At 35.8% G+C, this 17,687-nt stretch overlaps 1 protein-coding gene and 1 non-coding gene across 2 annotated transcripts in view; both read right to left on the reverse strand.

The window, feature by feature from the left end:
• LOC106996187 (ankyrin repeat domain-containing protein 30A-like) overlaps window positions 1-16,147 on the reverse strand; it is a 72,066-nt gene extending 55,919 nt beyond the window's left edge. The window contains exons 1-8 of the mRNA XM_077947954.1: window positions 15,921-16,147; window positions 11,947-12,061; window positions 11,569-11,742; window positions 9,573-9,679; window positions 7,836-7,973; window positions 5,168-5,223; window positions 2,062-2,123; window positions 747-837 (exon numbers count right to left, since the gene is read on the reverse strand). Of these exons, the coding sequence (XP_077804080.1) occupies window positions 747-837; window positions 2,062-2,123; window positions 5,168-5,223; window positions 7,836-7,973; window positions 9,573-9,679; window positions 11,569-11,742; window positions 11,947-12,061; window positions 15,921-16,147 (970 nt within the window). The remainder of the gene's footprint in view (window positions 1-746; window positions 838-2,061; window positions 2,124-5,167; window positions 5,224-7,835; window positions 7,974-9,572; window positions 9,680-11,568; window positions 11,743-11,946; window positions 12,062-15,920) is intronic.
• On the reverse strand, window positions 6,498-6,604 carry LOC114670282 (U6 spliceosomal RNA). Its single transcript, XR_003719750.2, has one exon. It is a non-coding gene; the product is annotated as a U6 spliceosomal RNA (small nuclear RNA).
• Window positions 16,148-17,687: the final 1,540 nt, after the last annotated feature.

Here is a 17,687-nt window from a genome sequence, read left to right on the forward strand (position 1 = left end):
TCAGAGCAAGGTCCAAGGACCACCAGCATCAGCATCGCCTGAGAACTTACTAAAAATGCAGAATCCCAAGTTGGCTGAATCACAGTGTGAATTGTTAACCAGGTTTCCAGCTGATTTTCTATGAAAACTTCTGGTATATACGGATTGTATATGACAAATTATATACATATGTGGCTGTGCACATAGGCTTACTCTCACCTACTGCAAATAGAACACAGTTCTCCATGGTCAAGTGCTTCCAGCCCTAATGGCTTCCCACCAGTGAGAAATACAGGAAGAATCAGAATACCTTTGCTGTAATTCTCTGGTAAATTTTGGTACTAGAAGGTCACTTTTTATTCTTCCCAAATTTCTAACCATACCCAATCTCTTTGTAAAGAATTATTTCATTTTATCATCCTCCATTATATAAACATGCTTCCTGTTCCTTCATGTACTCTCTGTACACTCTGTCTCTCTCAGTCTTCATTTCCTCTTTTACTACTTTCTTCTTTCTTATTTTCTTATTTTCCTCAGGTCTTGGAATATCTTGAATTCAAACTAGTAATTCAGCTCCGTTTCAGCGCTCTCAATATAGTCTGTTGCCAACACTTGATAAGACGTATAACTTACCACCATTTCACTTCTCTTTTTCTCCGCACTTTGCATTTAGAAGATAATTCTCTTTGGCTATTAGAGGATATTCTTCCTCATCAGTTTAGAGAAATATTTGGTCAAATGGCTTTTAAGTAAAAAATGGTTCTTACCTTCTAATTTTTCACGTATCGTATGGAATTCTTTTTGAGGTGTAGCCTTGGGTAAACACACATCCTTCTGTGAAACAGTCTCACGGTCACTCTGTTAAAAGTAATATCAATAAATAATTTCAATGGAAAAATCCTAATAATGAAGAGTATCAAAATTTTCTAATTCAAATCTTTTTTAAAACCACAGTTTCCTGCTTCACAAGCAATTCAATTTTAGAGCAGATATGTATAAACAACCAAAACATTTTGATAGAAAACCTCACGTAATACGGTCTACATCAAGCTTATCTTTATGTTCATGTGGCCATTAACTTGGTTACTGAGCAGGAAAAACACATCACATTCACGAAAAAAATCACTCATGCATATTTCAAAAATTATCTCTTAAAAATACCTAACTTATCAACAATATGTTTTCGACAAAATTTATGCTGACAGAAAGTGCTTGAATAGAATGTAAATGCAGTAAGAAAAATAATTATGTCATGTCTAAATCAAAGCAAACAATATTAAAGTCTTTTTGTCTCATGACAAAGCAGATAAAATCTACCTGTCTATTCACTTGCACCCTTTGCTGTTACCACTAGGCAGCAGCTGCTTGTTTGTAAGAGGTCAGATCCTTTCTATGTCTTTCCATAGTTGTGACCTTAAAATACATCACTATTATTTGACACTCAACCTGAGGCAGCTTGACTGCCACAGAGGACCTCAAGGAGTTCTATTTGTGAAAATAATTATATTTTTAAAAGAATACTCAACCAATACTCTTGTTATTATAGTCCCACAAGGTTTCCTATTCCTCAGACTTTTCTTTCTCCTGAAATGTTCCCTCAGCTCTATACTGAACAATAAAGATACATCAATACGTTCAAGTCTCAGCCATTAACTTTTCTGGCCCCAACTTTTACAATACTGCTGTTTTAACTGTCTCTCTATGAAGCCAGTTAGAACTTCTGTACATCTAAATATGCCACAGAATCATATATTTGCCCATAACTGGACTCAGTGTCATTCTTTTGTTTTTAGACAAACGTACTTCAGATCCCATGTGAACTTCTAGTGACTTCTAAGCCTTATTTTTTACACTATACCACACTGGCTTCTTAAATTAATCCTACAAATAAGCAGAATTTCACTATGAAGCAGTAATCTACCTAGCACATAGATTCTCTATTCAGTGTACTCTGAAAAATATCAAAAACAATTTGGGGTGGACATACGCAGAGGTGAAAAAATAAAGCCTAAGCCTCTGATTTTGTGTTTTCATATCATGCAGTACTAATATTAAAACAAAAACTTTAATAATACATAGTACCTCTAAATCCCAAGAATTTTCTTCTTTGTCCTTTTGTTTGGATTCTGATGGGATCATCTGATCTATAAAAGGTTAATCACACATACATTCATGAGAACACTTCTCTACTATAAATTTTAAAAACATATACAAATCTACTTTCATTTGTGAGTCTGTGATATTTCCTCTGTAGCCCATATATTCTTTTTTTTTTTTTTTTTTTTTGAGACAGAGTCTCGCTCAGTCACCTAGGCTGGAATGCAGTGGTGTGATCTCAGCTCAATGCAATTCAAGCAATTCTCCTACCTCAGCCTCGCAAGTAGCTGGGACTATAGGCAAGGGGCCACATCGCCCCGCTAATTTTTCATATTTAGTAGAGACAGGTTTCACCATGTTAGTCGGGCTGGTCTCAAACTCCTGAGCTCAAGCAATCCATCTACCTTGGCCTCCCAAAGTACTAGGATTACAGGAGTGAGCCACTGCGCCTGGACACTATCAAACTTTTTAAAGCTTTAATTCTTCACCTTGGATATAAAATGTCTGACACATGCTGAATACAGTAACAACATGACATAATAAGTAATAATTATAAGCTCCCAAAGGGGTTCTGGCACAGAGTAAGCACTAAATAAAGTAATAAATAATAAAAAGATGATAATAACAAGAAAAATGCTTAGTACCTTAGTAAAGTAGTAAATAATAAAAAATGACAATGATAATAACAAGGAAGATGCTTAGTGCCATAAAGATACCTGACAGTTGTTAAGTGGACAAGTGGATAAATGAATAAAAAATATTTTTTAGAAAATTCTGTTGGAAAAATGCAGAAATTCAATAGGGACACCTGTACTGTATTATGAGAACCTCAAAGACCCAAACAATGTGTATTCTACCTTTGTCTCTTGCAACTTGCAAAACCTAACTTATAGAGGACCTTTGATAAATATATAATAAATAAGTGCTCATATAGTTCATATTATACAATGCATTATGTCACATTTAGGTATCACAGTAGCATTTTTGTTCTTATGAAAAATTTGTGTAACTTTATTATAATTTGTTGAGCCTAGAGTTAAGCTATTTGAATATTTATAATGATAATATTTTGACTATTAGAAAAACAGTCTCTTGTTGTAACAAATTACTATTAACACACTAATTATCCAGCAGATAGAACAACATATCTTGTTCTAATGAAGTAAATATATCTTATTTGGTTTCAACTTAGGGGGAATGAAGTTGATAATAGTGAGACCTTGTTGGTACAAGACTATGTAACATAACCTGCGCTTCTCAACAAAAAAATTGCTTTTCTGACTTCTACATTCAGTAAGTATCTTTGAAAAATAATCTCCTATTGGTACTGAGGCACTCTGGCTAAGTTTTGTGATTCTTGTTGGCATTTGTTTATGGTGCCAGAAAAGTATTACTAAATTTCAAGTTCTAAAGATAGTTACTTTTTTAGTGACACAAGTCACTATGTCCCACAGTTGATCCTTGAATAAGGGTTTCACTGTAGCAGCCCACTAATAGACAGATTTTTCTTTTCCATTGCCACTGCAAGATAGCAAGACAAATCTCTCCTCTGCCTCCTCCTTATCAGATTACTAACATGAAGGCAAATAAGAATGAAGACCTTTATGTATAATAATTCACTTCCACTCAATAGTGAATATATTTTTTCTTTCTTATAAAAGTTTCTTTCTTCCAGCTTACATATAAAATAGAAACTATGAGTTAATTGACTGTTTATGCTTTCAGTGAGGCTCCAGATCAACAGTGGACTACTAGTAAAGTTTTGGAGGAGTAAAAAGAAACAGATTTTCATATGAAGCAGATTTTCAGCTACATGGGGGATCAGCACCCTAACTCTCATTGCTCAAGACTCAACTGTAATTAATTCTCACTTACTAAATCCAAACTATGTATTGTAAAAATTAAATAGAGCCCAGAAGTTCAATACCAGCCTGGGCAACATAAGGAGATCCTGTCTCTACAATTAATTAATTAATTAATTAATTTAAAAAACCGTGTTTCTTCATCGGTTATTGTGGGAGTTCAGTCAGGCTGGTGAAAAACATTTTAATATGAAGTTATAGGACATAGACACAAATCTTCTTGGAAGGCCAGAGGGTTTTGTAAAAGTCTCAAGATAAGGTTATGGCTGAAAGCAGCCTAATTCTTACCTTGAGTAAATAGCTTAAAGTGGGTACAAAGGAAAGTAAAGTAGTTTATGTAAATAGCTTATTTACTTATGTGGTCTTAAGACTAACTTTTGATCACCCATGGGCAGGATGGCTCTCCTGGGGTGGGGGGTGACCAGATTAATTACCCACAGGTGTGTTGACTCAAAGCCTTTGTCATTAAAACTTTGCTAATAAATGCCCACAGGGCCAGCTAGCCAGAACTGTGGCTGCTGACTCTTTACAGCACCTTCCTTGGTGTCTGTAATCAGTTCAGAACCCTTGCTGCTCTTTCACTGAATATGGGTGTCTGGGTATGTGTCTCAATCATCTGTAGGACAGACCGCCGCAGGTTATAATATTCAAATGTTACAGCTTTCTGTTATTAATTCCTACTTTTCATTATTAGATGTTCAATTCTTTGTGGCTTGTAATTCAGGGCATGTAAGCTACTTTATAATTTGTAATAAAATTTGTTTATAAATATATGAATTCGTTAATATATGAAGCAGATTTTCAGCTGCTTAAATTGGCTAACCTAAGCATCCCCTATTACTGAGCTCATCAATCACAACAAGGGTTATACATTTTATAACAAGCCTAAGTTGTTAGGACAATTGAGGAAACATACAATATACAAATTTAAAAATTGCATTACTTATGTATAGAAAAGTATTATATAGGATTTTAGGGACCATAATTAAACAAATATTTTTTCAGATAATATTTTTTTGAGATTATAAACTACCTACAATGAAATTATTAACTAATTCTGAATTATAAACTAAAAATTAAAGCTACATATATATATACACACACACACATATGTACATATGTAAACACATGCTATTTACACATTGCTTTTTGAATTGCCTTTTTGTGATCAACACTTCCATAATCTTATGGTAGCACCACCAAGAGTAGTTTACTATCAGAAGTCTTACCTGGACCGGCATTTTTAGATAATTTTCGTATATATTCCAAAAGTTGTTGATGAATGCTAGGTATTAAAATGTAATAAATAAAATTACTATTTTAACACTGATATTATAAAAAACATTTACCAAATGTATTAAGTTCTTAAGAGTATTTCAGACAATATCAGAGCTAATATCAGAACATTACTTATTCCATAGACTTTAAGTTTGTTAGCTCTACGAACTTATTAAGTTTCTAATTAAAGAAGAATTAAAGTAAGATGAAATAGTCATGAATTGAGGGCAGTATAACTCAGTAAATTAACTACAGTTAGCTTGGCTTAATGGAAAATGTTCCTAACTCAGAAAAAGTTCTAGCATGTTACCAATAGGTACTTTTTGTTGAACAAGCTGCTTCTCTTAGGCTCAATGTCTTCTAAAAATGAGGATTTTAGAGCCTCATTTCACTAGGTTATTATAAAGATTTAACGAGATAACATTTTTTAAATGCTCAAAGAAATAGTGAAGCAATGAAATAACTTGTTCTTGAACCTTGTTGCTGAAACTATTTTAAAATTCCCAATAAAACCCAATGTGTTGGCCTGGTGTAGTGGCTCATGCCTGTGATGCAAGCACTTTGGGATACTGAGACAGGAGGATTGCTTGAGCCCAGAAGTTCAAGACCAGCCTGGGCAACAAGGGAAGACCGTGTCTCTACAAAAAATAAATTTAATTTTTTTAAAAAAGTGTTTCTTCATAGGTTATAATGTTCAAATGTTGCAGTTTTCTGTTATTAATTCCTACTTTTGGTTATTAGATGTTCTAGTCTCTGTGGCTTGTAATTCAAGGCATCTAAGCTATTTTATAATTTGTAATGAAATTTATTTATAAATGTATTAATTCATCAAATTGGATAACCTGATTATCCTCTATTACTGAGCTCATCAGTCACACCAAGGGCAGAAAACTAATAGATGTCAGCATCTGGCTCGGACTACTACGACCCTTTATCTACCTCCTTAAACCTGAACTAACAAATCTTTGTTAAAATGAGGCTTAGTCACTATGTTCATTTCCAGCTGCTGTGGAAGACAAAACCCTACCACTATTTTTTGTAAGTTCCACAAAGAAGATGCAAGTTTTTATTTTCTCATTTCTGAGATGCCTACTTACAACATATTTGCACAGAAGATCCTATGTGTTGCTCACCACATCTCATTTCATACATCACCTTACATAAATATTTTTTGTATGAAAATCACAACTGCAATACTTGGTGTCACGCATTTTGCTTTGACTCACACCGTTTCCTTGGAGCTAGTTAGAAAGTAGTCAAACGTCCTTTTTGGGGACTGCAAGAAATATGCAACACTTCACAGATTTGTGTGCCATCCTTGTGCAGGGACCATGCTGATCTTCTCAACATTGTTTCAATTTTAGTATATGTACCACTGAAGCCAGAACAGATCCCAACTTTTACACATGAAGACTGATCAATGATGGATGAGGCTTAGCTCTGTTAAATCTAACTAACTTACTTGAGATAGAGTGAAGTCTATTGAATGGCTTCATGGTAATGCAGAATTTGAAAATATTTTAAAAACTCGAGATAGAGATGCAAGTAGCATGGGAGATTTTTGCTTTTAGGAAAAAAGAATCACTTGAGGGGACAACTACAAGTTGGAACCGACTACAAATTTGGAAAGATGACATAGGATCTTACAGAATAAGATGAGGCCTTCCACTACCTATAAAATGGTGCCTCACGGGATATAAATTGCCAGGGATATAGATCTGGTAACAAAATAAAAATGGATCTCTAATTTATTCCTGTAACATTATTTCAACCTGTCTTACAGTTTTAAACTATCACAACTAATATTTGCTAGAGAAAATAGAAAAAAGTCATTCAAAGGATAACTTACCATGAAGGTCTAGGCCAAGTCCAGGCTAAGATGTGGGTTTCACATCAGGTTTTGAGTGGGAGGAGAAGGGTCAATTTGCTCACTATGTGGGTGGCTAAAGTTAAAAGTCCTAGCTGCCAGAGCAGGGTGCTGGTACTTTGGAAATAATGGCTGAGAATATGTATGTGAACTTTAAAAAACTAATGACTTTGAAGTCTACATATGGATCACCATAAAGGCTGAGGGATCTATGTCAGTAAGGTCACAAAGGTCAATCATTACCAGACTGCAGGAGCAGTTTCAATGGCAATGGTGCAGCAACAGAATCAATGGAAACAACAAAATTCCTACTTTTATACATGAAGACTGGTCAATGATGGATGAGGCTGAACTCTGTTAAATCTAACCAACTTACTTGAGATATGGCGATTTCCGCCTCCAATCTTTTTGACTTATACAAAAAGAATGTCTTCCTTGGACTTAGGGAACCCTTTGGATTTTTTTTAAAAAATTCAAGTATTTAGATATGGAAGACAGCCCCTAGGGGACACTATCAGGTTTTCTGCTAAAGTGGACGTTTCAAGACCCAAATAACTAATTAGAAAAATCAACTAGACAACATTAGGGATAAAGTTGTTGAAAGTCCTTAAATAAAGAATCTTGGACACGATACTCCTAACTAGTCTAGCTTTTTGCCTAGTTTCTGGCTGATGAAGTGAACTAACTCACATTCAAAAACTACCTGAAACAAACTATAAAATCTCACCTAGCCTCTAAATGTAAACACTTACTGATCAAATCCACAAGCAATAGCATAACGTACTGCAGTCATTCCACACGTATCTTCAGCAAACACGTCAACATTTCGCAGAAGCAGCATGCCGACTATCTCTGATGATCCATGACATACAGCGAGCATGAGAGCTGTGCTAAAATAACAAAGAGATCACTTCATTATTATGAGCAGAACCAATTTAATATGTGCCTGTCAGTGTAGAATTAACCATTTACATGTACTAACAAACATAAATATCTTGAGTGCTCAAATGTTTATCCTTGTAAATCACCACGAAGGCTTAAAGGAAGGAGCAAAAAGACTCATGTCCCAATGGGATATGGCATAGTAGAATTGACTAATATAAAGTCCCTTGAGGGGCAAGAAATTATGCTCTGTTCACTAATCTAACAGAGGCAAAGATTTAAGTGAAGAATTATCTATTCCTTCCTTAGTCTGATGTAATAGTTTATACTTCAAAATCAGCTAGAAGTCAGACCAGTGACAGCAATCTGAAGACTTAAAATAATATTAGGAATAATGATATTAGTAGTAGTCATGGTAAGTTTAGTTAATGATGCTGATAAGAATGTATGAGATCCTGAATTAAATGCTGTTGATATTCATAATGTTATTTCAATGCAATCATCCTTAAAGGACATATTATTATTCTCTTTTTCATATAGAAAATCATACTTGGTATTAAGTAATGCTTGCAAGGTCACACCTATCAAGTGAGGAAGCTAGAAATTAAACTCAGTCTTGTATGAATCAAAAGCCTCTTTTCTCTTTATTACTCACCTATGGCTTATCTTAATTAACTAAAATGTTAATCCAATTAAAGATGTATTTCTTCCCTCTACCCATACAAATTAAAAATAAAAATACATTATGAATAAAAAAGGAAAAATAATAATAAATTCACAGTATCTGGTGATAGCAATTAATAGTCACATAGGGATAACCTAAAATTAATATTCTTCAAATGAAACAACTTAAAGCAAACAGTTATCCTAAAGACAAAATGGTTTTAAACTCCTATTTCTATTTAATTTTGCTTTTTTTTCCTTTGGGACAGAATCTCGCTCTGTTACCCAGGCTGGAGTGTGGTGGCACTATCTCAGCTCATTGCAACTTCTGCCTCCAGGTTCAAGCGATTCTCCTGCCTCAGCCCCCCGAGTAGCTGGGACTACAGGCATGTGCCACCATGCCCAGCTAATTTTTGTATTTTTAGTAGAAACGGGGTTACACCATGTTGGCTAGGCTGTTCTCAAACTCCTGGCCTCAAGTGATCCAACCACCTTGGCCTCTCAAAGTGGTGGAATAACAGGCGACAGTTACCATGCCCAGGAAATATTGCATTTTTTAAAAAGTGTATAAAAAACAGAAGTCAGAAAAATACTATAAAAGTGTTAATCATTCAATATTGAATTATAAAGTAAACTTAAAAAGTTCATACTTCTTAAAACTAATAGAGAACCACTGTAGCTAACAGAAGATAATGCAACCAAAAACATCAGATTACACATAGGAATCAGTCAATATAATAAGAGAAGATAAATCCTACTATATACTGTTCTTTATGTTGACCAGTCAAAATAATTGCTTTTCTTCTGATAATTTGTGTTGATATTTTCACTATAATTTAATAATTTTAAGTAAATGTTATTTTAAATTGTTATTACTCTAGAACAAGTGTTATTACTCTAGAACACTGCACAAGTGTTTTTTAATAAAAAAAGAAATACTATACCATTTAAACCTATTGACTGCATTCGCATTTGCATTTTTTGTCAGTAAAAATTCCACAATTTGCTCACTTCTTTTCGTTATGGCCAGTAAAAGTGGTGTGAGGCTAGCCTGTAAAATAGCAAAACAATTTAAAATTCAGGAAATTACATATTTCTCAGCTGAACTGAAAACCTTATATAAAATCCTATGAACTTAAACACATAAAATAGAAAGTAAGTCAATAGCAGTCCCTTCTTTGTCCCTTTTCTGTGCTTTCCCATGCACTGCACCTTCCCTTGTAAATATTCAGCCTCTGCATCACCATGTTAACTCTGGTTATCTCCAAAATCATTATATTATAATGATTTTATGGTTTCCCATATAAACCAAGAGCTTCTTGAGGGCAAGGGCTGTATCTTTTATCTCTATATCCTTAAACCCTAAGACATAGTAGTAAATACTTTGTTTTTGACTAAATTAGTAATCTAAATTGTTACTTCTAAAGCAGTGTTTCTTAAACTATATTCCAAAGAATAATTACCTTACCAGAAGCACTATACCTCAACAGATTCTACCATTATGTATTTTCAAGAAATATTATAAAACTGTGAATTAAATGTCCATTATTCAATAAATGACTTGAGCTTTGACTATTCCTTATTTGACAATATATTTCTGTGGTAGACATTAACATTTGACAAATTATAATTTCAGGGATACAGATCTGAAAGTTTCCCAAGAAAAATGGAGGTTTCCTTTGGGTAATACCAACTCGCTTGATTCTCTTCTATCAATAATCCCAAGATCCCAGATGCCGATGTCAAGCACACCTGTTCTACATGGGTCACTAAGGAAGTGACTCTAAATTAAAAGAGATTGGCTTCAAATGAACTTTGATTGCTTATTATTAAATGGTCCATGGGGTTTCTCCTATTACAAGAAAATAGAATTTTATCTCAGCTATTAAAAATTCAGTATGAAAGTTTATTCTCAATTATAATGATAATCCTAAGATTCTAATGCATATCTACTTCTTAAAATGCAACAATCCATTTTTATTCTGGTTTCTATGTAGTTGCTACTTAATTTTTAGCAAAATATCAAAAATATGAATAAAATGACTTATTAATGAAAGTTCTAACTCATCTATATGGATTAGCATAATACAAGCCACTAAATCACTTGAATTTTAAGGGACAATTCTGAGGAGAAGGATGTAATATTTTCTGCAACAGGCATAACCTATTCAAATATAACCATGATTAATCTAAAAAGGCTTAAAGGCATTTTAATAGAAGATAATTATTTGTGGTTTATATACAGAAAAATCATTGTTTAAAAAGTCTTCTAAATTCTAGAAGTCAACCCCATTATTAATGAATTAATGTAAAATATAAACTATACAAACTATATATTATAAACACCTATCAACTGTCTTGAATACCTTGAAATCTTTACCAAAATATACTATGAAAGAGGAATTGATAACTGAAATATTTGCAGAGGCAAAAGAGATAAGTCAAGTAAGTGATGTAACTAGGTGGGCACAGAAGCAAACTGGAAACATATGCTTTATGTAAAGCTAGAACGTCTTCATAGTATGCCAAACAGTCATATGGGCTCAAGAGACACCAGATTCAATCCTTTAAGAGGAAACCCAGATTTCTGCATATTTCCTAAATTTTACATGTTGACTCAATTTATGCAGGCAAATTTTGCTTTCCTCTAGTTTTACACTAACTGGAAAGAAAAAAAACACTTGTGTGGGAAAGAATATTTGAAAAACTTTTACCTTTAACAAATTCAAATATTTACCATCAATGCACAGAAAAGCCATACTCTCTAATAGTTCTTGTAAAAACATAAATATTTGAAGTAAAATCTTAGACAATTAACTTCTTTCAAGCTATTTTCATTCAAGGAATGTTTGAGCTTCCAAATATAAAAAACCGTACACATGTTAATGTTAAAACAAATGGATTTCAAATATTTTGAAAATAACATTGGTTAATGTCTACCTTGTTTTGCGTTTCGACGACTGCACCGTGGGACAGCAGTTTTGCCACCACTGACAAATTCTTATTATAAACAGCATAATGGAGAGCTGTGTTGCCATACACATCTATAATATTTAGACCGGCACCAGAGTCTACCAGAATATTTGCACAATCCTCCCTCTGGCATTGTAGAGCCTGTCAGTATTAAAACAAGAATTATTATAAACTAAATAATTTATAATATAAATTATAAAGAATATAAATTATAAAGTATAGGAAATCAAAATAAATATTCCACAGGTTTCAAAACTAGTTGTATTTCAATGAGATAAATTCATTTTTATTCTATGTATTTAAACTAAATCTATCTCCTGCTGAAAAAAACTGGCTACTGTTTACCTTCATCAGAGGTGTCCTGTTTTCACCATCAAGGATGTCAAGCTGGCACTTTCTGTCTACCAGAAATGTTACTACTTCCGCATGGCCGTTGACACAGGCCCAGTGTAGAGCAGTCCTATGAGAGTGAGAGGGCTTGTTGGCAAAGTGTAGTCCACTGTCTCAAAACATACAATTATTTATGTAATTGTAAACATTAAATGCCATGCTCTTTTTCTGCCTTCAAAACAAATATTTAATATTCTCCTGAAGAAAGTACAGCATTCATTTGCTCTCACTACTCACTGCATTAATGAAAGAGTGGTCCATCTAAATAGAAAGAGCTTGGTCTTTGGATTCAGTTCAACTTGGGCTTGAATATTACTTTAAGGTCTTTCACTTTCTAGCTGTCACTTAAACTTTCTGCACCTCAATTTTCTCATCAATGAAATGAAGATGAATACAGCAGTTATCTCACAGGTTATCACTATGATGCCTCAATGAGAATCTATGCAAAGTATTTTGGAGAGTTCCTAGCACATGTAACAGCTCGGTAATTGTTAGATACTATAATTATTACTACTGCTTAACAAAGACAATATTTTAAGTAAAATGGTGCAATTATGCCTACTTTGTGGTGTGTTTTAAAGGTTAGAGATAACATTGTGTTTTAATGATTCTAAGATGCTCAATTTCTCATATTTTAACATTTCTGATTGAAATGCCACTTATAATTCATTATTTATTACCACTATGTTTGGCAGAAATTTAAACAATCTTTTACTGGTGCATAAAATAAGGAGGCATCACACAATTCACAGTGCCTTCCAAGAAGTGGAATATAGTATATACAACAGGACAAGGGCAGTCCTAGTCACAGGATTAACACTGAAAAAAATTTTAGCCTTTTAGAGTACTAAGCAAAAGGAGAGTTGAAATAAAAACAACAAATTATTAAAACACAGTACTTCTTTAATATTTTAAAAGCTTCAAGCCAAAGGAAACTTGGGATTCAAATAAATAGGTATGGCTCATCTAATTCTGTATTTAGATTTATAGAATGTATGTAAATTCTATTTAGATTTATAGAATACATGTAAATTAGGTATTTCCAATGATTAATATTGCTATTTAAAGCTATTATAAATTTCCAAAATTACTAGTTTCTCACTTCAGAAGTGTTTTTGTTTGAAAGATGAGAGGAAAAGCTTCAATTGAGATTCAATCCTAATACTCCAATTTTAAATCTCTCACTTTGCTCAGGCTGAGCAAGTAAGTGTGAAATTTTTAAGGATGAAAGGGTCTTGAGAGTTAGAATGTATCTTCTACATAATAGGCATTCAGCTTACATGCGATAAATGGATGAAAAGAATGGATCAATACAGTTGGGAAGTTCAGTATCTTAAAAAACTGCTATAAATAAAGCACTTATATTTGCTCTTTTATTTTTCTAATAACACTACACTAAAGCGATTAATCTATAGTTATTGACATGTAATAAATCTATATAATAAAAATGTGTCTAATAAAATATGTAAATCAATAAGCACAGATAAAATGATTCTCTTCTGAAGATGCTAAAAGTTCACAGAACATACTAATCCACAAAAAATAAAAATTAAAATATAGAAAGCAAGAAACTATTTTATCTCTGTAAAATTCATATTGCTGCTCCTCCCAAAAATTATTTTATTAATAATAAACTTTTACTAATAGCATTGTCCATGCTCAATGCAGAAATCAAAGATAATAAAAAGGAAAAACATTTTATATAAAAACAAATGTCCTTAACAAATTTTATATTTTGTACATAATTTCAGATAACACAAGACCATAGTCTGTGTATGTATAATCAAACTGAACTTTACTTTACCCTCACTTAGTATACCAAAATACATTTTCAAATGTCAACATATTTCTGAATATATTTCTACCTTGAGTGATCACATATTAGCCCATGCTGTAAACTCACTGAAATGTACTTATAAAAGCCATTAAATGGATTTTTAATACATTGATATTTCAAGCAGTGCTCAGAAAAGAAATTGTGTGTATGTTTCATTATTTTCTAAAAATATTTTTGTGTAATAGAATTGACCACTAATGGGCATATACAATTTTTTAAATATGGTACTTACCATCAAATTGTCTATTTGAAAAGTCATCTGCAACTTAAACTTTAAGGAGTACTATATCATTGCTTTTTATCCACACAAACTTTGTGGATAGAGAACAGTATTTGACTCCTTTTTTAACTTAAATGCCTTCCCTAACCAGGAACACTAAATTTGTTTCCTTTGTGCATAGGTCACTTGCAGATCTTAAAAAAGGACTTTGCCCAATTTTAAATTACAGGCCAAGTACTTTTTTTAGATCTGCAATTTAGATCTCTAATTTAAATTGCCCAATTTTAAATTAGAGGGATTTTTGTTGATTTGAGTGAATTCTCTATAAAATGAAGAGTTTTAAATCTAATATATATATATACACACACACACATATAGTAAATATTTTTACAAGTATGCTGCCTTTTATTTTTTCTCATATGCAGGGTGGTTTAATTTTTGTTTTACTAAATTGCCTTCAGAATGCTTGCTTCTGACAATCTTAGAAAAGTTTTGTCAACATAAAAATATATCTGTGTAAATAGGCATATATGTTTTCTTCTGTTATTTTTATCATTTTGTACATTAAAAACTTTTAATCTATATTCCATCAGGAACTTATTTTCTGGCATAAAAATCTAATTTTCTCCAAAAAGCAGGCATTTTACTTAGGAAACGAATTCTTTTCCTACTAGTATAAAGTGTGACCATTACCAAGTTCTAAATTCTTACATATGTTTGGGTGTTTCTGGATTTTCTATTCTGTCACAATTAATTTACCTGTCTTTTCAGCTGTTAGTAAACAATTTGTGATTTTTTTTTATTTTTTTTATTTTTTATTTATTATTATTTTTTTTTTTAGAGAGAGAGAGATTCTCTGTCACCTAGGCTGAATTGCAGTGGTGGGATCTCCGTTCACTGCAATCTTCACCTATTGGGTTCAAGCGACTCCTGTGCCTCAACCTCCCCAGTAACTGGGATTACAGGCACCCGACATCACGCCTGGCTAACTTTTGTGATTTTGTAAGAGATGGTGTTTCACCTTATTGGCCAGGCTGTTCTTGAACTCCTGACCTCAGGTGATCCACTCGCCTCAGATGCCCAAAGTGCTGGGATTACAGGCGTAAGCCACCGCGCCCGGCCCATCTTGCGCAAGTTAATAGCGCATTTTGGTATCTAGAAGGGCAAGACTTTTCTACTCCATTACAAAATATGTAAAATGTCATCACAATAGTAAAAGCCTGTGTAATTCAAAAAATGTTAAAACGTTGATAACTTTATTTGGTTTATGTAAAATTGTAAAGAACTCGCATCTTAAGAAAAATCAGTCTTCTTAAATTCAAGAACATAAACCATCTTCCCACCTCAAAGTTTCCTTCTAAGGTCCCTCAGCAAAGAACATATTTACATAGACATTCATTGATATCAAAATGGATATTGGACTTTATCCAAAGAATGTTTAGCCAAGAAGTACATATATTATGGGAATTATTTCATTATGCACCATTTCATAATGTAGCTAACATTATCTTTTAAAGCTTGTACATTAAAAGTAAAATCCTGTATGTACTTAATTTTGTGAGTTAAATCATTAAAATTCTCTACACAGTGCTCTGTGAGAGGAAGTAGGAGTGAAGGAGAAAGCAGCTAAAGTTTGGGGTTGATTTTAAGGTGGCCTGGGCCTTCTGCCCAGCAGGGCGCCCCCGTCCCAGGCCTGGGGGCCTGCCCTGGAAGAAGGCCTAGACCCTGGGGCCCATGGTGGCCGCCCTGCCGTCAGCCATTCCTCCACCTGCTCCCTTCCTCCCCAGGCCCCCCAGCCCCCGACTCTGAAGGGGAAATCCTCCTGCAGCCACCATCTCCTTCTGCAACCCCGGCTCAAGCAGGGCCTGGTACCTCTTCCTGGCGTCTTTTACATTAAGGTTGATGGTCTTCTTCTTCACGGTCATCTTCTGCAGCTTTGAGACTTGGCCCCGGGAGGCAGCTTTATGGATCTTTCTAAGATCCCCGTACTGGATGATGTAGGAGTCGTTGTTGGTGTACACTAGCTGGCTGAAGGGGCTCGGGCGCTCCTGGCCCGTGGGCAAGTCATTGCCACCACCAACTGGAGAGAGCCACTGCATGGCTGCGGCAACCTGCTAGAGAGAGCCCGCGCCTCCGGATCGCCCTCCCCCAAACCCCTCCGTTGGCCCTAGCTTCCCGCTAGCCCTTCCCCAGCCACCACCCGCCCCCTCCCACCCAGATCGTCCTTGCCCTTCTTCAGTCCACGCAGTGCCTTGACACCCGTAAAAAGTTCTGTTTTCGCCAAGCTCTTGCACACTCAGGCCTCTCTCAGCAGAAACGCGCAGAGCAGAGCCGTTAGCCATCAGGGCATGCGCAGCTCAGCAGGCTGAGGAGACACGCGCCCTGGCCACGTTCCCCAGGCACCGCGTGCAGGTGGCAACTGCCGCTCAGGCACTTCCGTGTTGGCGGGCCTCCCTGGAACGGAACATGGGGGGCGCCATGCCACACGGCCCGCTTGACATAGCCACTCCCGGCCCCTCCTCAACCTGCGATCCAGGAGCTGGACCCTGGCACTGGGCACGGTGCAGCCTCTGGGGTGGCACTGAGGGTCAGTTCCCGCCCTCCTGCAGTCAGAGACCCACCCCCTGATTTAGGCGCCCCAGAGGCTTCTGGCCCAAGGATTCGCGCTGCTGGTGTCGCTGACAGTGTCAGGGTTGCAGCCCCTGCTGCTGCGTGCCATGTTCAGGTAGGAGCTGTACCTGAGTCCATGGTGGAGGCTAATTTTGTATTTTTTTTTTAGTAAAGACGGGGTTTCTCCATGTTGGTCAGGCGGGTCTGGAACTCCTAGGCTCAGGCGATCTGCCGAGGATCACACAGTCCTGATCCCAGGACAGATTGCCTGAGCCTAGGAGTTCCAGAACTGTCTGACTAACATGGAGAAATCTCATCTCTACTAAAAAAAAAATACAAAATTAGCCGGGCATGGTGGCACATTCCTGTAATCCCAGCTACTAGGGAGGCTGAAGCAGGAAAATAGCTTGGACCCAGAAGGCGGAGGTTGCAGTGAGCCACCCGTGGAACATGGGCGGCGCCATACCACAGAAGCCCGCCTGACATAGCCACTCCCGGCCCCTCCTCGACCTGCGATCCAGGAGCTGGACCCTGGCGCTGGGCACGGTGCAACCTCTGGGGTGGCACTGAGCGACTGTTCCACCCTTCTGCAGCGGGGGACCCACCCCCTGACTTAGGCCCCCTGGAGGTTTCTGGCTCAAGGCTCTGCCCTGCTGGTGACGATGACAGAGACAGGGGACGAGTCACCACACCAGGCCGATGTATTCCTTTCTGATGAATAAATTGACTGGGTGCCAATTTATCATCAGAAAATATGGATTACTTCACTAAACCATCTCCCAAACCTCTCCTCTCGGTGCTCTGCCTTGGTTGCTTTTTCTTTTTTTTTTTTTTTTTTTTTTTTTTTTTTTGAGACAGAGTCTCGCTCTGTTGCCTGGACTGGAGCGCAGGGACGCAATCTCGACTAACTGCAACCTCTGCCTCCCAGGTTCAAGCAATTCTACTGCCTCAGCCTCCCAAGTAGCTGGGATTACAGGTGTGTGCCACCACGCCCAACTAATTTTTGTATTTTTTAGTAGAGACAGGGTT

This window comes from Macaca mulatta, chromosome 9, assembly GCF_049350105.2.
Source record: "Macaca mulatta isolate MMU2019108-1 chromosome 9, T2T-MMU8v2.0, whole genome shotgun sequence".
Taxonomy (NCBI): domain Eukaryota; kingdom Metazoa; phylum Chordata; class Mammalia; order Primates; family Cercopithecidae; genus Macaca; species Macaca mulatta.